Source organism: Carassius auratus, chromosome 22 (assembly GCF_003368295.1).
Source record: "Carassius auratus strain Wakin chromosome 22, ASM336829v1, whole genome shotgun sequence".
NCBI classification, from domain to species: Eukaryota; Metazoa; Chordata; class Actinopteri; order Cypriniformes; family Cyprinidae; genus Carassius; species Carassius auratus.
Window position 1 is genome coordinate 14,491,419 of NC_039264.1, and position 27,521 is coordinate 14,518,939.

A 27,521-nucleotide genomic window follows, 5' to 3' on the forward strand; every position below is an offset into this window, starting at 1 on the left:
TTCGTCCAGGTAAACCCTACGGATGGAGTTTGCAGGTGAGTATGCAAGGACGATGCACTGGTATTTCACTCGGGGCGTACAGGTAAGTATGCAGAAGGACAACTGGGTCTTTACTTTGGACGTACAGGGGAGTATACAAGGGCAACTAGAGCTTGACTCTAGGCATACAAGTATACAAGGACAATACGCTGGCTCTTAGCTTTGGGCGTACAGATGAGTATACAAGGACAATATGCTGGCTCTTAGCTTTAGACGTACAGAGGAGTATACAGGGGCAACTGGAGCTTTGCTCTGGGCATGCAGGTGGGAATACAATGACAATACGGAATGGATACAACTCACAGACCCTCGACGAGGTGGACGTCAGGCTTTTCAGCTCGGGAGTCTAGAGAAGGTGTATATGTCACGACAACTGTGGTCTTCACCGGGGCAGACTTCCCAGACCAACACGGTCGCCTCCAACCGCGGAAACTCTCCCACGACGACTCAGAGCCTCAAGCTCAGACCTGTAGGACTGGTAAGCAGACAGACAGAGTTCCTTCACAAATGTGCTTAGCTTCAGTGAATATGTGGAGAAAGACACAGCACCTCTCGAATTAGACCAAGAGTGGATAGAAGTACAGATTGAAGTTGCTGCACGTTGGGCCTTCCACGGCCTCAGCTGGGGCCACCACGCTGGGTGACTTCAGGTAGGTTTGTGCCACCGGGTATGTACCTCAGGAATGACTCGAACGCTTCCCTCTCCTCTCTTCCAGACAACGGACCAGAGATCTAGACAGGGGCGAACCTCTGAAAGCGCTCCACAAACAGGTATTCATACACAAGGGCTACACAGCTGGATGTTCATATAGCAGCCAACACTTCTCTCAGTCGTCGTCCCCCACAATATGCACACTGTTCCTTACTTGCTATTGTTGACACGTCACCACTCGGCGGAGTAGGGGTCCAAAAGCCACGAGCGGGCATGTATATGAAAGACGGTCGTCTCACAACACCGGTGCACGTTCTTCTCCACAGGGTTTTCTCTCCCAGCCTAGAGGGTGATTACTGACGACATGACACAGCACGACACTGCAGACTTCAAGTGTACACACAGCAAAGAAAAGGACTCACCCACTGCACTCCACACACTCACAGTGAATTAGGGTCAAAACCACATAGGACCGGGGATTAGTTCATGGACATTGGGGGCACCGATGCAGCAGACGGCCAGAGGAAATTTCACAGCCACGACAAGGCACCAGATTCCTTTTTTGCTGGTTCTGGCTCACCCACCAATCCGATTACGGTGGGGCCGCTCACACTGGTCACAACTCACAAGAGGTATATGGATATTCCACACTTGTAAAATAACTGTTGACTCGATGAATATTTCAGTGTACTCACACTTTCATTAACACTGTATCTTTCCACTTCTCTTCCAGATAACCGACATCCGACACAACTGGCAGCACGATCTCCTTCCTGCAATCCTAGCAGATCTTCAATGTGTGTTAACTTCACCTCAACACAATGCATCTGAACACAATTCTCCAATAAAGATATTTGTATACTCAGCCCTGTGTGTGTATCTCTCTTTGCCCAAGCTACACAGTACACCTCACCAACACTTCCTGTGTTTCTGATGCCCTATTTATGTGTCTCCTCTTCACCAAATTGCCCAATCAGTGATCGCCACGCTCCACAAGACACCTGTTCCCAATAACATGCCGATTTGGGTTCGCCAGCGTTCCCGGAAGCGGCGGTGTTTGCGATATATGGTCCGGGCGGAACCAATCTCCGTCACTTTTAGTTCCGCCCTTACAAAGTCACTCCGTGACAATTGTGTTAACTCTAGTACTACTTTTATACCTTGTGGTTTTATAAAAAAAAAAAAAAAAAAATTAAACATCCTGGCATTGTGAGGCATTGGGCTGTATAATACACCCGGCGCTATGCGATGCAAGGCGCAGCGCAAGTTTGTTGTAGGTTTGCTAGTTTCAGTCAGGCATTTTCATTTCCAGCGCCATGTCGTTTAATTAGCAAATTCATTTACGCTCATTTTGCTGGTTGTGCTGGTCTAAAAAAGAGGTGTTCAGGTGCATTGCTGGCACAATGCTATTTTAAGAAGCTGAAAATAGACTGCAACATAGACCAGCTCAAACCTGGTCTAAAGTCTGGTGCAATGTTTTTTTTTTTTTCATTTAAAGAGGAAACACGCTGCTTATTAGACACAGGGACACACCGCAGCACACAACATGCCAAATATTACAAATGAAAGTATTGCAGTGAATAAGATTTTTTTGTAGGCTAATTATATATACATATACAGTACAGACCAAAAGTTTGTACACACCTTCTCATTCAAAGAGTTTTCTTTATTTTCATGACCATGAAAATTGTAGATTCACCCTGAAGGCATCAAAACTATGTAATAAAACAATGAACACATGTGGAATTACATAGAATTATATACATAACAAAAAAGTGTGAAACAACTGAAAATATGTCATATTGTAGGTTCTTCAAAGTAGCCACTTTTGCTTTGATTACTGCGTTGCACACTCTTGGCATTCTCTTGATGAGCTTCAAGAGGTAGTCACCTGAAATGGTCTTCCAACAGTCTTGAAAGGGGGGTGGGGGTTGGGGGGGGTGAAATGCTATTTCATGCATACTGAGTTTTTTACACTGTTAAAGAGTTGGATTCCCATGCTAAACATGGACAAAGTTTCAAAAATTAAGTTGTACGTTTGAACGAGTATTTTTGTTCCAAAAATACCTCTTCCGGTTTGTCACAAGTTTCAGAAAGTTTTTTTCGAGTATGGGTCTGTGTGACGTTAGATGGAGCGGAATTTCCTTATATGGGTCCTAAGGGCACATCTGCCGGAAGAGTGCGCGTTCCTGCATAGCAGAGCACTGAGAGCACAGACATTCACTGATCAGAGCGAGAGCGTCGTGAAATGTCACAAAAGAAGTGTGTTTTTGATTGCGAGGGCAAGACAACCCTGCACAGATTACCAAAAAAAAAAAAAAAAAACAGTATTAAGGGACCAGTGGATGGAGTTTATTTTTACAGAGCATCAACGGAGTTGTGCAAGTGTTTTTGTTTGTTCCCTGCATTTCGAAGATGCTTGTTTTACAAACAAGGCCCAGTTTGACGCCGGATTTGCACATCGTTTATTTCTTAAAGATAATGCAATCCCAACGAAATAGGGTCACGATCGTGTGTTGGAGCCGCAGGCGGTGAGTAAAACTGCTTCAAATATCTCTGTGTTGTTAACTTAGCTATCGGCGCGTAAGCACATCAAGTAAACAACATGCGATGTTGGCATCAAACTGCACTTTCCACATGTACAGCTTAAAAAAAAAAAAAAAGTTGCTATATGTCAAATATATATATATTTTTTTGCAGTTTTCACAAGTCAGAGTAGAACAGACAGGTGTTCGTACATAACTTTCGATATTTAAAGTTATGAAACATACCATGAAACATATGACTCTGCCTTAGCTAATCATAATCGCTTATCTCGTTTTTAACCCACCTCCTCACTCGCTGTGTGAGCCAGGGGTGCGTTCGGATTGCATAGTTTATTAAATCAATGCATAGTAACACACCGCATTTAACTTTCAGTAATGGTAACGGTGTTGTAACGATGGGAAAAGTAATTAGTTAGATTACCCCGTTACTGAAAAAATAACGTCATTACCTAACGCCGTTCTTTTAAACGCCGTTATTCCAAACACTGGTAATGTCACAGCTTCCAAACGCTCTCAACGCAAAAGCCTACTCGCGCTCGTGATTCTTTAGCTCCGCCCACACGTCACGCCTCCAGGCGCTCGTGTTTTTCCGGGAAAAATCGGTACAGACTATGTTTCTCTTATAAATATAATAAAACTAAAGACTTTTTGAGTTATGAAGGATGCAGTACTACTCTATAGGTACTCAAGATTAACAGGATATTGAGTGAAAACTAGCATTTCATCCCCCCTTGAAGGAGTTCCCCGAGAGATGCTTAGCACTTGTTGGCCCTTTTGCCTTCTGTCTGCAGTCCAGCTCACCCCTAAACCATCTCGATTGGGTTCAGTATGCCTTCAATTTTAAATAAATCCCCAACAGTGTCACCAGCAAAGCACCCCCACACAACCACACCTCCTCCTCCATGCTTCACGGTGGGAACCAGGCATGTAGAGTCCATCCGTTCACCTTTTCTGCGTCGCACAAAGACACGGTTGTTGGAACCAAAGATCTCAAATTTGGACTCATCAGACCAAAGCACAGATTTCCATTGGTCTGATGTCCATTCCTTGTCTTCTTTAGCCCAAACAAGTCTCTTCTGCTTGTTGCCTTTCTTTAGCAGTGGTTTCCTAGCAGATATTCTACAATGAAGGCCTGATTCACACAGCCTTCTCTTAACAGTTGTTCTAGAGATGTGTCTGCTGCTAGAACTCTGTGTGCCATTGACCTGGTCTCTAATCTGAGTTGCTGTTAACTTGCGATTTCTGAGGCTGGTGACTCGGATGAACGTATCCTCCGCAGCAGAGGTGACTCTTGGTCCTCCTTTCCTGGGGTGGTCCGCATGTGAGCCAGTTTCTTTTTAGCGCTTGATGGTTCTTGTGACTGCACTTGGGGACACTTTCAAAGTTTTCCCAATTTTTCGGACTGACTGACCTTCATTTCTTAAAGTAATGATGGCCACTCGTTTTTCCTGTACTTAGCTGCTTTTTCTCTTGCCATAATACAAATTCTAACAGTCTATTCAGTAGGACTATGAGCTGTGTATCCACCTGACTTCTGCACAACACAACTGATGGTCCCAACCCCATTTATATGGCAAGAAATCACACTTATTAAACCTGACAGGGCACACATGTGAAGTGAATACCATTTCAGGTGATTACCTCTTGAAGCTCATCAAGAGAATGCCAAGAGTGTGCAAAGCAGTAATCAAAGCAAAAGGTGGCTACTTTGAAGAACCTACAATATGACATATTTTCAGTTGTTTCATACTTTTTTGTTATGTATATAATTCCACATTTGTTAATTCATAATTGTGATGCCTTCAGTGTGATTCTACATTTTCATAGTCATGAAAATAAAGAAAACTCTTTGAATGAGAAGGTGTGTCCAAACTTTTGGTCTGTACTGTATATATTGTGACACGTGTCCCGAGTGCTCATCAGCGTCACCCTGGCAACGACGCAGACACACCTGCGCCTACTCATCACGGGCTGAGCGGCCACACCTGCGTGCCATCAGCCGCTACAAATATAAACCCCGTAAGCGGGCACAGAGGTGAGAGATGTCTCCACGAGAATTGGCTAACATTGTCTTTTAACTCTGCCCTAGAAAGCAGCACACTGCACTAGAGCACTCTCAAGACAGGACGCCGAGCACCAAACACCCAAACCACCTCACAGCTTCGCCAGTTTCTCACGGATTCCTTTAATAAAATCCACCCTTCGGGGAACTTACCCTTCTTCTCGTGTCGTGTCCTTCTTCACCCTGCCACAATATATATATATATATATATATATATATATATGCCTACATGTCATAATGGATAGTCATCGCTCCGTTTCATCTCTGAGACGCGTTCTGTCTTCGTGCTTGCCAAATTCCGCTGTGTAAATGGCAAATCCGTCGTGTCACGAGTGCAACTGGCTCTTAAAGGGAATGGAAGATGAGACTCTAATTGGTTTATTGCATGTTACACCCAAAAAACACCCATCACTCATTAGTGAATAGGGTCAACCCATTTAGACCACATTTGTTTACGTATGATGTGGATGTTTAGATGCATGCACATCTCACATAGATGTTTAGAATCTGAAAAGTGCAAGCTGCTTGTGGGTATGAACTCATTAGAGATAATGAGTTGAGATGGGAAAAACTGGACATCGCGTTGGTTTCATACGGATTACTTTAATAAAGAATATTTATTTTTGACATGACTAAATTAATTTAAAAGTAAACATTTAAAGCTTTCTTTACATATATTCACTTTTTTTGAGGCGAGTATTCATAGAGATTTAGATTTGTTCATTATTTTGTTTTTATTATTATTATTGTATTATTATTATGACTTAATGCAAAAAAAAGTAGACCATGTGCAGTTTAAAACAAAACCTTATTCTTATCTGTACAATAAAAAAATGATCAAAGAATTTTTAGTTCTGTTAGCGGTCATCAAGAAAATTCTGTGACAGACAGCACCAGTGCGGGCTTCGGCCCCAGAGGGTTAATGTTCAGGTGATAGTCTTGTTCAAGATGTGTTGTTTTGATTCAGTTGTTTGGAGCTTGTGGAGTTTCCACTGTCAAATACTGTACAATAAAGAGAAAGAGAAAATGCAATAAAGATCTGCTTTAATGCAATATAATAAATGAAAGCATCCACTCATTAACTTACAGTAGTTTCTTCAGTTTACAGTGTGGATCCTTCAGAAGAGCAGAGCACAGCATTACCCCTGAGTGTCCTGGTTTATTACTTCTCAGATCCAGTCCTGTCAGGTGTGAGGCGTTTGATCTCAGAGCTGAAATAAGAGCAGCACAGCCTTCCTCTCCAATACTGCAGCTCCTCAGCCTGCAGAGAGTGAAGAACATGGATGATCTCTGACTGTGTTTGTTTTATTGTAGGAGTGTGTTTGTGTGTGTGTTTGTATGAGCTCTACTTTTTCTATACACCACGATCAGTGCAACAGAGATTTTAACTTGGCAGCAGCTAAAACATTTATTTAAATTCACTCTTACCCACACGATTCCTTTTCGTGATGTTGAATTAGTTTATAATAGTGTAATGGTGATAATGTTAAAATAAGGTTAACATTATTGTATAACTATGACATATATTTTACTTGCACTTCTTTAAAGTTCACTTAATTTGGATCAAGTTTAAATATTATTGTAGGTCTGTTTAATGCGTTTCTAATAAGTAACTAATCACAAATTTTGATTAACCCTTTGCGGTCAAAGATCATCAATGGCCCCAGATTATTATTGTTTTACTTTCACAGCACATTAAACATCACTCTCTTATCTGATCTGGAGAAACTTAGTATTTTGTAATTTATGTCAGGTGTACAAAATAATAAATATGTCATTTTTAAAATAGATATTCACCATGCATTCAGTCACGTCTGCAGCAATTTATTTGTGTTCACATATATACACTGAATCAATAAGGGTTTATAGTCAAAAGTTGCATATACAGAGATATATGGATATTTTTACTGATGTTTACTTCATATTTCTCACATACTTCAGAATCATAATTTATATTCATTTTCCATTGAATTACGTCATCTGATGATAATTTTCTGCTCCCAGTGCTGTCATTTCCTTCTAGCTATTTTTAGCTGTACAAAATAGCTTGTTTTGCTGCTTGATATTACAAATTGGTGTGTCTTACCATATTATTTTTATGTGTTATCCTTATGAACACACTTGTTTGTAGATATTTTTTTTTTACCGTTAACTGTAAACTTTGTAATTCTTCTTCTTATTTCTCCATGGCTGCTAATGAACTAGAACCCTTACTTTTGCATTGAAGAATAAGGTGAATACTTTGAATTATTTATTCATCAGGGACACGTTGTTACATTTGAGTCTCACGCTGACTGGAGGTTGTGGATGTCACTTTTACAAACTCTCAGGTCTGAACTTAGTCAGAGGAGCAAGGTTAACTTAAATCTTTAAATTGTTGGTCTACTGCTTGCTCAGAACAAAAGTGTAATTTGTTAGTTACTTCAGCACAACTTGTTAAGTCAGTGATAGACAAAAATCAAAAGGTCTCTGATGATTTTCCTGCTGCTCTATTCATCCATGAGCCTTCAGTCTGTTCTGGAAACATCAGCCTCCAAATGATCAACTAGTCATGATGAGTTCAGGAGAGATCAGAATAAATCAAATATATATATATATTTTTTTTTTTGTCAAGTAAGAATGTATCATGCTAACTACATAATTAAACAATAAGAATCCAGTTCAGAGATAATAAATACATAACATCAGTTGCTCAAAGATGAATCTAAGAGTGAAAGGTGCATACCTGACAACGGAAAAAGTAGCATTCACGAATGCTGTTCCCCTTATACAGTATAAATACTCTTTAAACCAATTAAAATATTCAAGACTTTGTGCTATTGATTACATGTAAATCTTTTATTTATGAATTGGAGAAAGATGGTCATTCTGTCATTTTTGTAATTATTTATCTTTATGTTTAACCCTCTGAGGTCTAGGGGGTTTTGAGGGCCTAGAGAAGTTTTGACATGTTTTTTTCAGTTGCTTCAAAACATATACATGGCTAAAATCTGAAAACAATGTGTTCAGTACAAACGGTGCTATAATATTATATAAAAAGCACGTATGTAAATTATTTTGTTTTGAGAAAACAACGTTTCTGCGTGGTTAGTGAAAAACTAAAATTTTGAAGTCACTGAAATTTTGTAGCCTTGAATTTTTGCTTCAAAATGATGTGAAAATTATCTTGTTTACTCACTCACAGAAAGCGATAGATTGATTTAAATTTTCTAAGACACTTTTTGTTTGTAACCAGCATAGGCGAGTAACTAGGCGTCAACTATCATGAATATTATTGTGATTTACACCTAAGAAAAAAAAGGCCCGCATAATGAGCTGCACAATGAGCCTTTCAGTCAGGTGTGTAATTGAGAGGGAAGAGTTACAAGAAAGAATGTGAGGACAAAATAAATGTATATATTTTTATGTTTGTAGTTTATTTAGAAACTATTTAATTATCCCACAAACTAATTTGAGATTCACTTGCAAGTGCGTAGTGATGCTCACTGCTATGTTCTCAGAGGCGATGGCACTCTCTGCAGATTCTCCAATGGTGGCGGCACCTGCTGCAGAACCTCCCAAAGCAGCGGGGTTAGCTTCAGCTCATTGTATGGTGGTGGCGCCCAGCAATATACTTTCAGCCCATCCTATCACGGTCAAAGTGACTGGTATTGAACTCTTTACATGTCCTGTAAAAAGGTATGTTACTGAACTCTCCCCGTATTCTGATGATCCTACTGTAGAACCTTCAGAGGTGGCGGCATCCACTGCAGAACCTCCAGAGTTGTCAGTAGTATCCACCTGTGAACTTCCTGCCTGTCCTGTCATGGCTATGGAGGCTATCCCTAAACTTCCTGAACTCTCATGTCCTGTCATCGCTATGAAAGCCATCTATGAACACTTGTCATGTCATGTCCTATCACAGCTAAGGAGACCGTCTAAGAACTCTCGTCCTGTCCCGTCACGGCTATGGAGGCTGTCTATGAATGCTCTGGGTTTCCTGCCTTGGTCTCTAAGACCATGTATTCACTGCCTGTGTTGTCTGTCTTTGCTCTCCCATTGTCTCTGCCATGCATCCCGGCCGTGGTGCTAGGTTTTGCTTGGCTGTGGTGGTCTTCTGCTCTGCCCTAGTGGGCTCCAGTCCCATCTGCTCCACCCTGGCGGGCTTCATTTCCATCTGCTCTGTCCTGGCAGACTCCAGTTCCATCTGCTCTGGCCTGGTGGGCTTCAGTTCCATTTGCTCTGGCCTGGTGGGCATCAGTTCCATCTGCTCTGGCCTGGTGAGCTTCAGTTCCATCTGCTATGCCCTGGTGGGCTTCACTTCCATCTGCTCTGGCCTGGAGGGATTCAGTTCCATCTGCTATGCCCTGGTGGGCTTCAGTTCTGTCTGCTATACCCTGGTGGTATGTCATGAATCTGGTCTAGGAACTTCCGTTCACTCACCACCAGAGGTCACCAGCTCACTACACGGACTCTTGCATCACACCCACTGTTGCACTTCACCCCGGACTACATTTCCCATCATCCATTGCACTGATTACACACACACAGCTGAAACCAATCACACATTTACTATATAACACTCAATCAGATCACTTTCAAACTGCTGAGTATTGTTTAGCCCATGTTGTCTTGCTTCCTGTGTACTTTAGGTTACCTCTCTCGTCTTGCCCTCTTTGGATACTCTTTGCACCTGCCTAAACCTTTGCCTTGTACCTGGATTATCCCTCTAGTTTCACCCTGTTAGATTATGTTTGCTGTCCTCAATAGTGCGTTCAGCATGTGGTCGCATTAGATATAATGAAGTGAGATGTAAAAAACAGACATCACATTGTTTTCATATGGATTACTTTATCACAGAATATTTGTTTTCATCAGCACTTGCTTAGTTTAAATGTAAACATGTCAAGCTTTCTATAGATATCTCTCTCATGTCTCTTCGTTGAGTATTCACTGAGTTACAGTTCATTTTAATGACACGTTTCTAAATGAAGATCCACAGACAAAGGCTGCAGACAGCGCAGCTTGTTTGTTTTCTTTATTTCATAAGATATTCCATCATCCATTGCACTGATTACATGCACATAGCTGAAACCAATCACACATTCACTATATAACACTCAGTCAGATCACTTTCAAAATGCTGAGTATTGTTTAGACCATGTTGTCTTGTTTCCTGTGTACTTTAGATTACCTCTTTCGTCTTGCCCTCTTTGGATACTGTTTGCCCCTGCCTGGATCTTTGCCTTGTACCTGGATTATCCCTGAAGTCTCGCCCTGTTGGATTACGTTTGCCGTTCTCAATAGCTCGTTCAGTGTGTGGTCGCATTAGATATAATGAAGTGAGATGTAAAAAACGGACATCGCATTGTTTTCACATGGATTACTTTATCACAGAATATTTGTTTTCAGCAGGACTTGCTTAGTTTAAACGTAGACATGTCAAGCTTTCTATAGATATCTCTATAGAAACTATATATACACTATATGTACTCTTTGTTGAGTATTCACTGAGTTACAGTTCATTTTAATGACACGTTTCTAAATGAAGATCCACAGACCAAGGCTGCAGACAGCGCACCTTGTTTGTTTTCTTTATTTTATAAATGCACAAAGTTTTGTTGTTATTATATATGGATACAAATAAAAATATTCGATTTGATTGATGTATTGCTCTTAACTGTACAATCAAAACTGAAAGTGTAATTTAAGTATTTTTCAGGGTTAACAGAAGAAGATGCCTCAACACGCATACAGTATACACGAGGATCGACTCCAGAGGGTTAATGTAGTGTATTATAGTAACACTGAATTACAGTAAACTACAGTCCAATTTGCTGCCAGTATTTTAGTCTTAATTTACATACACTACATTACACAGTTATTCTATATACAGCAAAAAAAAAAAAAAATAATAATAATAATAATAAATATCCAAAATCATAACCTATATTCTTTCTTTGGTGAAACACAAAACATGATATTTTGAATATTGTTGGCAACCAAAGTAGGGCACCATTGCTTTCCATTGTGTGGATAAAAACATCTTCTTTTAATTTCCACATAATTTTTTGAAATGCCTTGAAGAAAAGTAAAGTGATGACAGAATTTAAATTTCTGTAATGTAAATGTTTTTGTTTGGGAGTATTTACACTGTTTGTTGTGTTCAATAATATAATAACACTCACCATAGTTTCTTCAGTTTACAGTGTGGCTCCTCCAGTAGAGCAGAGAGCAGGTTCACTCCTGAGTCTCCTGGTTTATTAAAGCTCAGATTCAGTTCTGTGAGGTGTGAGGGGTTTGATCTCAGAGCTGAAATCAGAGCAGCACATCCTTCCTCTCCAATACTGCAGTTATACAGCCTGCAGAGAGTGAAGAACATTAATTATCTCTGAGACTGTGTTTAAGTTTTAGGGTGAGAGTGTGTTTGTGTGTTGGTTTGAGCAATACATTTTCTATACACCAGGATCAGTGCTATAGAGATTTTAACTTGCCAGCACAAGCACAAGCTAAGAAACTAATTGAAATACACTCTACTCACATGATTCACAATACTGAACTAGTTTATAATTTCATTCTTCAAATATTTTGTAGTACTATACATGCAATATCATTACAGTATAACTATGACATATTACTCTGTTGTTTAAGATTGTGGGGAGGATGAGAGGGCAGGTATATTTGGAAAATAGACATCACTTTTCATTTTTATAAATGTTATTCTCTCATATATAAAATCTCTTCAGATTAAAATATTCTAATCTTTGTGCCACTCATGCACTTGTATTCTAATACTGGTGTGCAGAAATGATAGAAGCACTTCTAGATTCTAGCTGTCAATGCAGCTGTGATATTAAAGAAAAAACATTACAGTGTTGGGTTTTATAAAAAAGATTCCATCAAAATATTGCAATTAATTAGATAAAAATTTCATTATTTTTTAATTTTTACATTTATTTTAACATTCAAGCATCCTTCACACAATAGCCCTTAATTTGTCCTTTGAAGGTCTCAACTGTGATCCCATTTTTGTAAATGTAATATCACTGTCTTCAATAAAATAAAATATAAAAATGTATGCTTTTTTGTAGTATTTTTATTATTATTACTTATTTAGCTCTAAAAGTAACACATTTTATGTAAAATATCCTTATATTATTTAAGATTTATTATTTGTTATACTTCACTAAGAAAAAAAAAATAATTAGAGTAAGCTCAGAGTGCCAAAAACTTAAATTTTGGAGGGTTTGGTGACATCTGGTGACATATGAGGGCATAACAATATCAAAAATATCAATAGCCACTATATGACTGTCGTACTCAATGGCTACATATAGGCTGAACTCTCTAAACCATTGTTGTAATTAACTTAAGCTCTTAAGTTTTAGATTTTATCACAAGTTTGAAGTGAAGAATTAAAAAAAAAATAAAAATAAATTGAGTTGGTTATGATTATACAAAGATGCCAAAATATGCTTATAGACAAATCTGACCTGCTATAAGGAAAAGACAAAGAAGGAGACGGAGTCAACATTAATTGTGTGTATGTGTGTGTGTGTGTGTGTGTGTGTGTGTGTGTGTTTGCTTTTATTACATGGTCGGGACCTCAACATGTAAGCACACTCACATGGGGGGACCAACAACATAGTTTGTAATAGGCTCAGGAGGCGTTTCCTAGTGCTGTTTATTTAGGAATCCCCTCCATGAACAAAACCTGGATTTCTGTGTGTGAGTGTGTGTGGCAGTCCTGTTCTACAACACCCCTGTCAGTGATGCGCAGGTCAGTGTATAAACAACCCACACCCGACCAACGTTTTCAACTAACCCATCCTGCAACTTGGATTGCAATGAAGAAAAATAAAATATTGTACCCGACCCGCTTCCTGACCCGCATTTTTTTTAAGTAGGAAATGCGTTGCCCCTTTATATCAATTTAATTAATTAAACAGGCTATAGCCTAAAGGATAATAAGTATTATGTCCGCACACATAAAGCTTGCCACAAAGAACCGGTTAAAGTAATGTGTCTAAATTAGCAAGGAGAGTTTTGTTTAGTAAAAAAAATTGTTTAGTAATAAACTGCTGTTTTCTGTGTCGCTGCAAATATGAAGTTGATGATGTGGACTCGCCGTGAATGCCAGAGAGAAATGCACATTTCATATGGATTACATAATCAGAGAGTAGCCTATTAATTTTGGTTATAATTTTTTTGTTTAAAAGTAGACATTTCAAGCTTTCTGCAATATATTGGCATGTAAGCGATAAACGTGATCTATGACAGCAACTGCTATTTCTCTGGCAAAAGGTAATTTGGGCAGAAGAATGAAATGAGTTGCCTTCGAAAACCAGTTCACCACGGTCAAAACCACCGTGTTACCCTGTGAGGGAGGGAGACCCGAAATGAAATCTAGTGAAATGTGGGACCAGGGTCTCAAAGGAACTAAAAAACGGGTGAAGGAGTCCAGCAGGGAGTTGCGAGCCATGGCTGGCCACCAAAACCGCTGTTTAATGAGAAACTTGGTACGATTAACCCCAAGATTGGCCAGCTACCTTGGAATAATGACCCCATCGGATAACTTCCGATCTTAAAGCCTCTGGCACAAACAACCGACCCGGTGGGCATCTGGGCGGGGGAGTTACCCCTTGCGGGGCTATGCGAACCTTCGACTCGATGTCCCATGTGACTGCAGAAATAAAGACTTTCTGCGGTACAATGGGTTCGGAAAATGATGGTTGATCCGACACATCAAAAATACGGGATAACACGTTCGATTTGATGTTCTTAGAACCTGAACGATAAGAAATAGAAAAATCAAAGCGACTGAAAAAAGAGCCCACTGAGCCTGCCTAGAGTTTAATCTTTCAGCGGACTTGATGTATTCAAGATTCTTGTGATCGGTCCAAACAATAAAAGGAAACCCCGAACCTTCCAACCAATGACACCATTCTTCCAAAGCGAGCTTGTCTGCCAACAGCTCTCTGTTACCAATGTGATAATTATGCTCGGCGGGGGACAAACGGTTAGAAAAATATGCGCAAGGATGCACCTTACCGTCTGTGAGGGAACGCTGGGATAGAACCACACCAACCCCCAGCTCTAACAAGTCAACCTCCACCACAAACTGCCGGGAAGGATCAGGGGCAATAAGGATGGGAGCTGAAATGAAACAGCCTTTGAGTTTGGAAAATTCAGCTTCCGCTGCACTAGAACACCTGAAAGCAGTCTTAAGGCTGAAATTGCGAATAAACCGCTGGTAGAAATTGGCAGATCCCAGTAACCTCTGCAGGGCCTACGAGACTCTGGAGTTGGCCAATTTACCACAGCCTGGATCTTGTCGGAATCCATGCACACCCCCTTGGCCGAGACGATGTATCCCAAAAAAGGAACAGACTGTGCATGGAAAACGCATTTCTCCGCCTTGACAAAAAGCCCATTCTCTAAAAGCCTCTGAAGCACTCGCTTGACGTGTTGAACATGTTCCTGGAGAGAATGAGAAAATATCAGTATGTCATCCAGGTAGACATAAATGAACTGATCTACCATATCTCTCAACACATCGTTGATGAGTGCTTGGAATACCACGGGGGCGTTACAAATGCCAAAAGGAAGAACAAGATATTCAAAGTGCCTGGTCTTCCATTCATCCCCTCTCTCTTATATGAAACAAATGATAAGCATTACGGAGATCCAATTTCGTGAAAAATTATGCTCCCTGCAGACGCTTGAAAGCCAACGACATCAACGGCAAAGCATAAGTATTCTTCACTGTGATGTCATTCAACCCTCGATAGTCAATACAGGGACGAAGAGAGCCATCTTTCTTTTTCACAAAAAAAAAAAAAAATCCTGCACCAGCTGGAGAGGAAGAAGGGTGGATGATCTTGGCTGCAAGAGAATCAGAAATATATTTCTCCATGACCTCCCTCTCCGGATTGGAAAGCGAATATAATTTGCCTTTAAGCAGGGATGTACCTGACAATAACTCTATAGCACAGTGATAGGGATGATGCGGAGGAAGAGAAGCAGCCCGAGACTTACTGAACACTCTCTTCAGGTCGAGGTACTCACGTGGCACATTAGACAGGTCAGTGTGATCATCCTGAAACACAGAACAAGACACGGGAGAACATGCAGACAACAGATATGACAATATTCGCTCCAGGACAAGACAGTATTTTTTTCCCCAGTTTATGTGGGGATTATGGAGCACCAGCCAGGGATGCCCCAAAACCACAGGGGCAGCAGGAGTGTCAGTGAGGAGAAAGTCAATGTTCTCAGTGTTGTCCAGAGATGATGAGTTTTAGTGAGACTGTGGAATGTGTGACGGAGAGTAACGGCTGACCATTAAGTGCCACCGCAGAGATGGACTGAGAAAGTTCCACCATGGGTATCTTAAGTCTTTTAGCCACATTAATGAAGTGTCAGCCTTACCGGTAGCGAAGTGACAGAAAGAGAGGATTTATTAAAAGTTGCTCCACCCATCAGTAATCTCTTACCTACTGGCAGACACCGGCTTTTACTGGACATTGCAGAACAACGTGACTGGCGGCTCCACAGTACAAGCATAAACCTTTCTCTCTGCATCTCTGCTTCTCCTGCTGTGAAAGGCGAGACCTGCCCATCTGCATGGATTCGGGATCAGGGAAAGAGAACTAACTCTCCTCAGTTACTGATGACAGGTTGCTATGATGACTGACGTCAGGGATTCTCCATAGTGTCTTCTGTTGGACACGCCTCCTTACTCTGGCATCCACATGAATAGCCAGCTCAATGAGTTTATCCACCCCGCGGGTAAATCCGAGGAATAAATCTCATCCTTGATGGTGTCCGAAAGTCAGTGTAGAAACAGGTCCAACTGTGCCTCAGAATTCCAGCCGCACTCCGTGGCTAAAGTATGAAATTCAATAGAATAATCGTCTATGGTGTGATCCCCTTGTTGCAGCTCCGCGAGAAGTCTAGCTGCCTCTCTGCCATAAGCAGCACGATCAAATACCTTCTTCAGCTCCTCTGAAAAACGCTTGGAAGGAGGCGCAGCTCGGAAGTATCTGTTCTCACATGGTGGTTCCCCAGCTAGCCGCTCGTCCTGTTAGCAGAGTTATAATGAACGCTATCTTAGACTCCTCGGTGGGAAACAATGATGGTTGAAGAGAAAAATAGAGGGAGCATTTAGCCAAACATGAACGACACAACTGGGGCTCCCCGGAATAAAAGGCTGGTGGTGGTAGACGAGGCTCAGGAGAATGGGTGTTTTGATCCACGGCAGCTGCTGGATTGGACGCAGGTGGTTGCTGAGAAGAAACGGTCTCTAACTTGAAGCGCTGAAACTGAGTGGTTAGTTCCGAAACCTGAGTGACCAGGGCTTGGACAGCAACACCCGTAGCCATCATCTGGTCCTCTTGGCATTCCATGCGAGAGTTACAACTGGTTAAAAAGTCTTGTAATTCTGCCGAGCTTGCTGGATCCATTCTGGTTGGTTCGTACGAACCAACAAACACGAATAGGATGCCAGCCAAACTTAAAGGCAGATCAAATGAGTTGCAGCTGGTGCTTATTAACGCAGCTGCTGCTAGTTAACAGACGCACACAATCAGACAGAGATGCAAGATAAATGCACTGACCCATGAACCGTGGCATATATTGCGTATATTTCTTTTTAAACCCACCGACTAAAAGATTAAGACATTACCTGACCCAAAATATCACCCAAAGTTTCTACAGCTTTTTTCTTAGCCATTTCAGAATCTGGAAAAATTGCTGGGGATAACTTGTTACTGCAGTCAGTAGAGCGATAAGAATGTGTGTGATGTATGGCATGATAAATGCTTGTCACTTCTGCTGCCCAAACTTTGTCAGCCTGCAGCCAGATTGCACTGAATTGCATGTTTCTTGATGATGTTCTTTTTTTTTCTGTGATCACATGCATAAAATGCAAAAAGCTGTCTCTGCTTCGCCATCTAAAGGCCTTAACCAAGAATATGTTATGGTCCATTCGCTATTAAAAGTGCATCTACTCTTTTTCGTGGCCACACTGGCCATGGCTGCTTAACCTGACCGAACAGCGTGCGTGCTCTCCAATTTGAGATTGTTGAAAATGTTGAGGAGGCGTTTGTGCACCAGTCAACAGTTTGATTGACTTACGACCTATGTGTTTTAAAATTGTGACTAGTACTATATAAATTACAAAGGTTTAATTGGCATCTTTATTTCAAACGACCGACCAACCGTGACCCAAATATCATGAAAAATATTTTTGGATGACTCGTAACCGCGAGTGACCGCAGGCACCCATTCATTTTGGATCAACCTCCGCATCACTGACCCCTGTAGTCTTGCCATGGAACTACGCCTCTACACACACTGACACGGCCTGCTCTCTGGGAAGGGGCAGAGGAAACCAGGGAAAGATGTGGAGGTGCACGGTATCAATGCCGCCTACGAGACTAAAAAAAACCCAATATAAAGGTAGGTTACAGTAGATTTACTGTGGTATTTTAGTCAATTCACAGTTACCACAGATGTACCATTATTTTACATTTAACTATTTTTAAAAACATAATATTTTAAAATGATAACATAATTTAATATGTTTTATGGTTATATTATAGTAATATCATGGTCGTTTTTCATAAGAGTGCATTCCACGGTCATATACATTTTAAAGAAATTATCAGGGGCAATTAAAAGTTCTGATTTGAGAATTGAGTTTAAAGATTAAAATCCTTTGTTAGTTTCTCTACCTCATCCAAGTATTCAGTCTCATTATTGTTGTGAATGATGCCCAGAACCACAGTATCATCAGCAAATTTGATTATAGATGTGGAACTGTGAGAAGACATGCAGTCATGTGTGTAGAGAGAGTAGAGCAGGGGACTCAGGACACAGCCCTGTGGAGCTCCTATGTTCAGGGTGATGGACCTGGAGATGAACTGGCCTACTTTCACCACTTGAGGCCTGCCATTGAGGGAGTCTTGAATCCAGTTGCAGAGTGAAGAATTCAGGCCGAGGTCTGTGAGTTTAGAAGCTAGCTTTATGGGGACTATAGTATTGAAAGCTGAGCTATAGTCGATGAATAACAGCCTTACATAGTTCCTGTTACTGTGGTCAATATGCATGAGCGAAGATTGCAGGATGTGAGAGATGGCATCATCAGTGGATCTGTTGGGGCGATAAGCAAACTGAAGAGGGTTCAAAGTATCCGGGATGGAGGAGCAGATGTGGTTTTTAACCAGTCCCTAAAAGACCTTCATGAATATTGATATGAGGGCAACTGGATGATAGTCATTCAGACAAGAGGGTTATTGTTCTTAGTCACAGGGATGATAAATTTTTTTAAAGGAGGTGGGAACAAAAGAGGTAGCAAGAGACTCATTAAAAATGGATGTAAACAAACCAGTGGGCTGATCAACGCAGGACCTTAGTCCCTGCCACATGGGTCGGGAGTCATTGAGCTGAAAATGAGACTCTATTCGTTCCACCCTACCAGTGTTTGGTGGCCCTTACTGCACGTCGGAAGAGCATAGCATAATGTTTTGTACTCGCTCATATTTCCTGACAAAAGACCGGCATTGTATGCAGAACTGTGATTTTTTACTGTTGCACGGATTCTGTCCTCCCATGGTTTCTGATTTGAGAAGGTCCTTATAGTTACTGTTTCAGTTGCTTGCTAGGCTAGCGTGTTTACAAAGCTTAATGCTACATCCATGAACTTACTGACATCAGATGAACTTGCCGAAACATATCCCAGTCAATGTCATCAAGAGTCGCCTGTAGCGTGGCTTCAGAGTGGGCGGACCAACACATCACCACTAGAGGTCGACCGATAGTTGATTGCTGGAACAATCGGTTATCGGCAAAAATCCATGCCGATAGTTTTCCACGTTTCGTCCTTTGCTGGAGCTGCTGATAGTTTCCCGGGTGGAGTCCGTTGCTGGCTCTGTTTTCATTATACAGTGCGAGACTGACCTCTAGTGGCTGAAATCACTGACAGCATGTACTGTTTGTTCAGACATGTGACGCTGTACGCTGAACAGAGCGGTCTTCAGACAGAAAATCCTGCTGCGCCTCAGAGCGACATTCACATAGTTTAACATTAAATTACATTTTATTCACCCTGAATCATTGATAATGTACATAATGAATTACTGTCACGGTTCACTGATAAATAGTGTCATCTTGTTGTCTGTGTGTAGGTTGCGGGGTGTATCACCTGATTGTTCTGTGTGGGCGTCGCCGCTGATCACTGATCAGCGGCAGCTGCGGCTGATTACATCTTGCCTTTATTAACGCCTTGTCTTTCGTCTCATGTTTGTCAGATCGTTATTTGGAGTCCTGGTGTTTGTGTCTTTCGTGTAGTGTTCCTGCTCTGGATTTCTCGTCGCTGTTTCCTGTTGCCTGTTAGTTCCTGTGGATATTCGTTCTGGATTACCTCGTTCATCTCTTCAGTCACAGTCACTTCACGGACTCCACTCACCACGAACACCAACACCCATCAAGGTCCCTGTGTTGCCATCTCTCCTGCTGCTTGTTTGTCTGGTTTATCCCTGAACATCTGTTTATCTGTGGAAAGCTCTCATTAAAGAGATATTAACTTGCATTTGCATCCAGTCTTCTTTTCCGTGACAGAACGATCTGACCATCATCATGGATGCAGCGAGTTCAGCGGCTTTCACCGAGTTCATCAGCCACAGCATAACTCGTATGGATCAGCAGCAGGAGAGCATCTCTTCCACCGGATGCGCCGTCCAGGCGCTGGTAACACAGGTGTCCGAGCTCTCCCAACAGATGCAACAACTTCGCGCTCCCACTGCGCCAGCCCCGCCGACCGTTTCCCCACCACCTTCAGAATCACGGGACATCTCGGAGCCCCGCCTCCCCGTGCCACAGACTTATTCCGGTGAGCCTGACTTTTGTAGAGCATTCCTAAACAAGTGTTCCCTCCACTTCACTTTACAGCCCCGTACGTTCGAGAGGGAGGAGTCCAAAGTGGCATTCGTACTCACGCTTCTCACGGGGAAGGCGGCGCTGTGGGGAACGGCGGTTTGGGAGAACCGTGATCCTTGCTGCTCCTCGTTCACGGCACTCACCGCCGAGATGAGGAGGGTGTTCGACCGTGCGTTGGCGGGCAAGGAGGCCGCCCGGAAACTCACCGCGCTCAAGCAAGGCAACCGCACGGTCACGGATTATGCCATCGAGTTCCGCACCCTCGCGGCGGAGTGCTGCTGGAACGAGGAGGCGCAGTGGGACGTTTTCCTGCATGGGCTGGCTGATCGCGTCCACCGTGAGATCTACACCCTGGACTTACCTGAGACTTTTAATGGCCTTGTAGAACTGGCATTACGTGTCGATTCACGCCTTTGACGAGCGGAGGCTAGGGAGGAATCTGGAGAACGAGGCAGCGGTCTTCGAGTCAGTCCGGTGGATGCGGTCAGTCCTCCGTCCGATCCTGAGCCCATGCAGCTGGGGAGAGCATGGCTTTCCCGGGAGGAGAGGGAACGCCGGAGATCCCTGGGCCTTTGTCTCTACTGTGGAACATCTGGTCATCTCATTAGGAACTGCCCGGTAAAAGATCAGGCCCGATAGTAAACTCGAGGCTACTATCGGGCGGGATCTCTGCCGAGAAGTCCTCACCATCTACCCTCCTTCCGGTAAGACTGAGATGGGCCACCAACGACGTCACCTGCAGTGCACTTCTGGATTCCGGGGCCGAGGGCAATTTCATGGATTACAACTTCGCTCAGCAACATGGCATCTCTACCTCCTCCCTCGAGCACCCCATCTCCGTCAGCGCACTCAATGGACAGTTACTACCTGCTCTCTCACACATCACGGATTCCATCACACTCATCACCTCTGGCAACCACTCCGAAGAGACTCAGTTCCTTCTTATGGACTCACCTCACGCTCCCATCGTCCTGGGCCATCCCTGGCTCAGGAAGCACAATCCCCGCATCAACTGGATTCTGGGTACTGTCACTGAGTGGAGCACCAGTTGTCATAAGTCTTTGTCTTTTTTTTCTGCTTGTCCCACGGTGTCTGTTTCTGTTTTGCAGGATGAGGCTGTGGATCTTTCTAACGTGCCCATGGAGTATCTCGACCTGAAGGAAGTGTTCAGTAAGTCCCGGGCTGCTTCTCTCCCTCCACATCGTCCCTACGATTGTGCAATAGACCTAATGCCGGGTAAGTCTCCGCCTAAGGGCAAATTATACTCTTTGTCTGTTCCCGAGAGGGAGGCCATGGAGAAATACATTTCTGATTCTCTGGCAGCCAAGATCATTCGCCCTTCCTCTTCTCCAGCGGGGGCGGGGTTCTTTTTTGTGGGGAAGAAGGATGGTTCCTTGCGACCTTGTATTGATTACCGTGGGCTGAACAACATCACAGTTAAGAATACCTATCCTTTGCCGTTGATGTCTTCGGCTTTCGAGAGGTTGCAAGGAGCATCCGTCTTCACTAAATTGGACTTGCGTAATGCTTATCATTTGGTCCGCATCAGGGAGGGAGATGAGTGGAAGACCGCTTTTAACACCCCCAGAGGGCACTTTGAATACTTGGTTATGCCCTTCGGGCTTTCCAACTCGCCTGCGGTCTTCCAAGCACTCGTTAATGATGTGTTGAGAGACATGGTTGATCAGTTCATATATGTCTACCTGGATGACATATTGATATTTTCTTCGTCTCTCCAGGAACATGTTCAACACGTCAGACGAGTGCTTCAGCGGCTGTTAGAGAATGGTCTTTTTGTCAAGGCGGAGAAATGTGAATTTCATGCACAATCTGTTTCCTTCCTAGGGTACATCGTCTCGTCTGAGGGAATTCGCATGGATCCTGACAAGGTTAAGGCTGTGGTGGATTGGCCAAGTCCAGATTCCCGTAAGGCCCTACAGCAGTTTCTGGGGTTCGCCAATTTCTACCGGCGTTTTATTCGCAACTTCAGCCAACTAGCCGCACCTCTGACTGCCTTGACCTCCCCCAGAACGGCCTTCAGGTGGTCAGATGCAGCCGAAGCTGCATTTGCTAAACTGAAGAGTCAATTCGTTTCGGCTCCCATTCTGATTGCCCCTGATTCCTCACGTGAGTTTGTGGTGGAGGTCGACGCGTCAGAGGTGGGGGTAGGAGCAGTTCTTTCCCAGCGGTCTCCCTCAGATAACAAGATGCACCCTTGCGCGTTTTACTCTCACCGTTTGTCACGGAAAGTAATTATGATATTGGTAACAGAGAGTTGTTGGCGGTCAAATTAGCGTTAGAGGAGTGGCGTCACTGGTTAGAGGGTTCGGGGGTGCCCTTTATCGTTTGGACTGATCACAAGAACTTAGAGTATATACGATCAGCTAAAAGGCTCAATTCCAGGCATGCTCGGTGGGCACTTTTTTTCGGTCGTTTTGATTTTACTCTATCGTACCGCCCGGGCTCCAAGAACATCAAGCCCGATGCCCTTTCTCGTATTTTTGGTCCATCTGAACGCCCGTCCACTCCCGAGTGTAATTTTCCTGAGACATTAGTGGTCTCCACTCTGACATGGGAGGTCGAGTCGAAGGTCATAGCGGCCTTAGAAGGGGTAACGCCTCCACCCGCATGCCCACCGAACCGTTTATTTGTGCCGGATGAGTTAAAGTCCTGCGTCATTAAGTGGGGTCATTGCTCTAACATAGCTTGCCATCCAGGGGTTAATCGAACCAGATGTTTGGTCAAGCAACGATTCTGGTGGCCAGGTATGGCTCGCGACATCCGCGATTTTGTTTTGGCTTGCTCGGTTTGCGTCACTGGTAAGACTTCCAACCGTCCTCCAGATGGGTTACTCCAACCGCTGTCTGTCCCTTTGAGACCCTGGTCCCACATCGCGCTAGATTTTGTCACCGCCCTCCCACCCTCCCAAGGGTATACGGTTGTTTTGACCGTGGTGGACCGGTTCTCGAAGGCGACCCATTTCATACCCTTGGCCAAATTACCTTCTGCCAAGGAGACAGCGGTCGCTGTCATTGACCACATCTTCCGGATACATGGCCTCCCGGTGGATGTGGTTTCTGACAGGGGGCCCCAGTTTGTGTCCAAATTCTGGCAGGAGTTTTGTAAGTTGCTGGGGGCAACGGTTAGTCTTTCCTCTGGGTTCCATCCCCAGACCAATGGTCAGACCGAGAGAGCCAACCAGGATTTAGAATGCATGTTGCGATGTTTGGCGTCCAAGAATCCTTCCTCCTGGAGTCAACAACTCTCTATGATTGAGTACGCACAAAACTCGTTACCAGTGTCTTCTACGGGCCTCTCCCCGTTTGAATCTAGCTTAGGTTACCAGCCACCTGTTTTTCCCAGTCTGGAATCCGAAGTTGCGGTTCCCTCTGCCCACGCCTTTGTCCAGAGGTGCCGCCACACCTGGAACAGAGCCCGTGAGACTCTCTTGCAGGTGAGGGCGCGCACCAAGGCTAAGACCGATCGCCACCGGTCAAAGCCACCCGTATACGTCATTGGTCAAAAAGTGTGGCTTTCTACTAAGAATATTCCGCTCCGCTCCGTTGCTAATAAACTTGCTCCCAAATTCATTGGCCCGTTTACTGTCACCAAAATCATTAGTCCGGTGGCAGTCCGCCTCAAATTGCCTCCAGCGTACAGGAGGATTCATCCCGCCTTTCATGTTTCCAAAATTAAACCAGTTTTTCACTCACCGCTTAATCCGCCTGTCCCGGTTCCTCCACCGCCGCGACTCATAGACGGGGAACCCACCTATTCGGTTAATCGTATTCTGGACTCAAGGCGGAGGGGACGCGGATTCCAGTACTTGGTGGACTGGGAAGGTTACGGTCCGGAGGAGAGAAGTTGGGTACCTGCCCGGGACATTCTGGATCACTCCCTTATCGATGATTACAATCGACAGGTAAGGGGTGGTGGTAACGCCGAGAGGCGTTCCTAGGAGGAGGGGTACTGTCACGGTTCATTGATACATAGTGTCATCTTGTTGTCTGTGTGTAGGTTGCGGGGTGTATCACCTGATTGTTCTGTGTTGGCGTCGCCTGATCAGCGGCAGCTGCGGCTGATTACATCTTGCCTTTATTAACGCCTTGTCTTTCGTCTCATGTTTGTCAGATCGTTATTTGGAGTCCTGGTGTTTGTGTCTTTCGTGTAGTGTTCCTGCTCTGGATTTCTCGTCGCTGTTTCCTGTTGCCTGTTAGTTCCTGTGGATATTCGTTCTGGATTACCTCGTTCATCTCTTCAGTCACAGTCACTTCACGGACTCCACTCACCACGAACACCAACGCCCATCAAGGTCCCTGTGTTGCCATCTCTCCTGCTGCTTGTTTGTCTGGTTTATCCCTGAACATCTGTTTATCTGTGGAAAGCTCTCATTAAAGAGATATTAACTTGCATTTGAATCCAGTCTTCTTTTCCGTGACAATTGTATAGAGCTATAATATAGATCGCTCTTTCTGTTTGTGCCATTTTTTTAAATACTGAACTTCAAACTTATCTTTGCCTCATTGTTCACTCTTGAAGTAAACTTGTGTCCGCTTGGTGAATAAATAAACTCTTTTAGAGCGCTGCTAGAGTTGAACACGGCATGTCCGGAGTGTGTGTAATACCAGTGTGAGTTCTACTAGACTAAGCACTGCTCTTTTATTTTGATTAGATAATCATTAAGTGTTCAAGGATAGAAGCAGTTAAAGTGTGAGAGTATACATTGTGCTGGTGGAATTGTATTCACAGTTTAGTGCGTGTGATGCTTGCAGTGATTTCAGCGTCTGCCGTCTCACTAAATGAAGAAGAGAACACATGAAGAACATCTCCAGAACTGCTCTGAGAGTCACTTCATTAGCATCTGACAGTTTCATTTGATCAAAAGCATATCACATGCATAGAACACCGTCAAAATAAAAGTCTGGTTATTAAGTCTTTTTTTTTCAGTAGAATATACATAGCCTACTACTACAACTAAAATGAAACAAAAATTATTTATTAAGTAAGAATCACACAACATTTCTTCCATTTTTTAATTTCAATAGGTAATCCCCTTTGTTTGCCAAAAAAAGTTTGCTTAATTTTAAGTAATTAAAAGACAAATTAAATTGATGTTTCATGCCTTGATGATTAGGCTTCTTTAAGAAAAAAAAATTGTTTTATGAAATCAAATAATTAGACATGCTAAAACAGAATTTGGTAACAATAAAAAAAAATATGGTGAGAAAAAAATTAAACATTTCATAGGGCCCTAATCATGTAATTTTTGTTGAACTTTTATTAAATTGATTTTAAATTGATTTATAAGTTTCATGATTTTAATTTAGTTTCATGACTTGCTTTATGATTAAGATCCAGAAAAATTAAATAACGGAATTTGGAAATAAAGTGGAATTTAGGAAAAAAACAAATTTCAGAGTGTGGTAAAAAAACAGAGTGTGGTAATTTCAACATTTACTATTACTTTTATATTTATTATTACTTGTATTACTACTACTACTATTAGTATTGTTCAGTATACTGTTTTTTTTTATAAATATTTTTTTTTAGTATATATTTCAAAAACTATCAGTTAATTTATCAGTATCGCCTAGCTATCCCAGCAGTAACGATGATTGATGAAAACCCCTGGGGCAGATAGAATGGGCGGCAAATAATGGATAGATGGTCCAGATGAGGCGAGGAGGAGCGTGACAGAGTGATATTCCTGGGGTCACACCATTTCTTGTTGATCATGAAACACACTCCTCCACCTTTGGATTTATCAGCCTCAGCTGTCCTGTTCATCCGTAAAACAGAGAAGTTATCAGACTGCGTTACAGAAGGAAACAAAGGATGTTAAAGTCCCTAATGTCCCGATGGAAACTTATACTGGCTCTAAGATCATCCATCTTATTCTCCAGAGACTGGACATTGTCGAGCCATTATGTGTATTAAAAGAGAAAGCAAAACATAATTTAAGCAGAGTGACCTGGGTGGCGTCCGAACTCTGCGGCGCCATTTTGGAAATCTTGATGAAATCGACAAAGATCCAGAAGTTACTCTATGAATCTTAAAAAAGTATCTCTCTGGCTTTGCTTACACTGGCACAAACCATTTTTAATCTTTCCTTGTGTGACACAGACTGGATATTGTTGCATACATTTAAACAAAAAAATCTGTCCAAGATCTGATTTTTTTTTCTCATCTGTCCTGAGCCACTTACAAATGTGGTTTTAAATGTGTGTGTTACCTGGGACAGGTATAAGGATTATTTCCCCCCACTTTTTGAATGTGCCACGTTATCACCGGAGTACCTGCTACTAGTGAAACTTCGCGGCAGGAGAAGGAAGAGGAGATCGCTGTCTTGTGTACAGTCCAGGCAGAGAAAGCAGGGAGGTCAAACATCATGGTTCGACGGATCTGTCAGATTTGTCAGAGCCGAGCGGTGCCTTCGTCTGGTTCCAGTCAGTGACCAGACATGGGAGTCGAACCCTGCGCCGTCGGCCTCAGCCTCTCCACGTCTCTCTGATCGGATCTTTCCAACCCGGCTGGCCCGGATCCTCACTCCGCGTGAGCATGTCCTACGAGCCATCACGATAGATAATGCTCTGGCTATGCCGAGGTGTCCTGCTGGTCAGCACGCACTTCCCGTCCATTGTGTGCGGCAAACCCGGTTTGCTTTACTGAATGCCCGCTCTTTATCAAACAAGGCACTTTATCTGGGAGACTTGTTCACAAACGGAAATCTTGATTTCATGGCCCTCACTGAGACGTGGCAGCGGGAACAGGAATACTATCATTTAAATGAACTGTGTCCACCGGACTGCTCCGTACTTGGAACTCCACCGGTTGCGCGGCGATGAGGCGGCCTCGCACTCATCCACAGAAACTGCTTTCGCAGTAGGCTTACGAAGTCGGAGCCTTTCAACTCATTTGAGCTTCAAATGACAAAGGTTGGAAATACGGACTTCTTTTATTGTATTTTAATCTACCGACCTCCTGGTCCAGCACGAAAGTTCTTAGATGAGTTTTCTGATTTTTTATCTACGATTATTAAATTAGACAAAGTTTTAATTCTTGGTGATTTTAATTTCCACATTGACGATCCCTTTTGTAATGCAGTGTCTGAGTTTTTAACACTTACAAACTCTTTTAATTTAAAGCAACATGTTTCTGGTCCTACACACAAAAAAGGCCACACATTAGATCTAGTTTTCTCCTTTGGCCTAGACATAAACTGCCTTAATGTTGTGGATATTCATGTGTCTGACCATTGCTGTATATACTTTAATGTGTCTTGTAACTTGGTCATTGATGCTCA

General features: G+C 42.9%; 1 protein-coding gene across 1 annotated transcript in view; it reads right to left on the bottom strand.

Annotated features, from left to right (window-relative positions):
* Positions 1-6,078: 6,078 nt before the first annotated feature.
* Positions 6,079-27,521, bottom strand: part of LOC113040497 (NACHT, LRR and PYD domains-containing protein 3-like) — a 42,547-nt gene continuing 21,104 nt past the window's right edge. The window contains exons 9-11 of the mRNA XM_026198822.1: positions 11,467-11,640; positions 6,387-6,560; positions 6,079-6,301 (exon numbers count right to left, since the gene is read on the bottom strand). Of these exons, the coding sequence (XP_026054607.1) occupies positions 6,295-6,301; positions 6,387-6,560; positions 11,467-11,640 (355 nt within the window). The 3' untranslated portion in view covers positions 6,079-6,294. The remainder of the gene's footprint in view (positions 6,302-6,386; positions 6,561-11,466; positions 11,641-27,521) is intronic.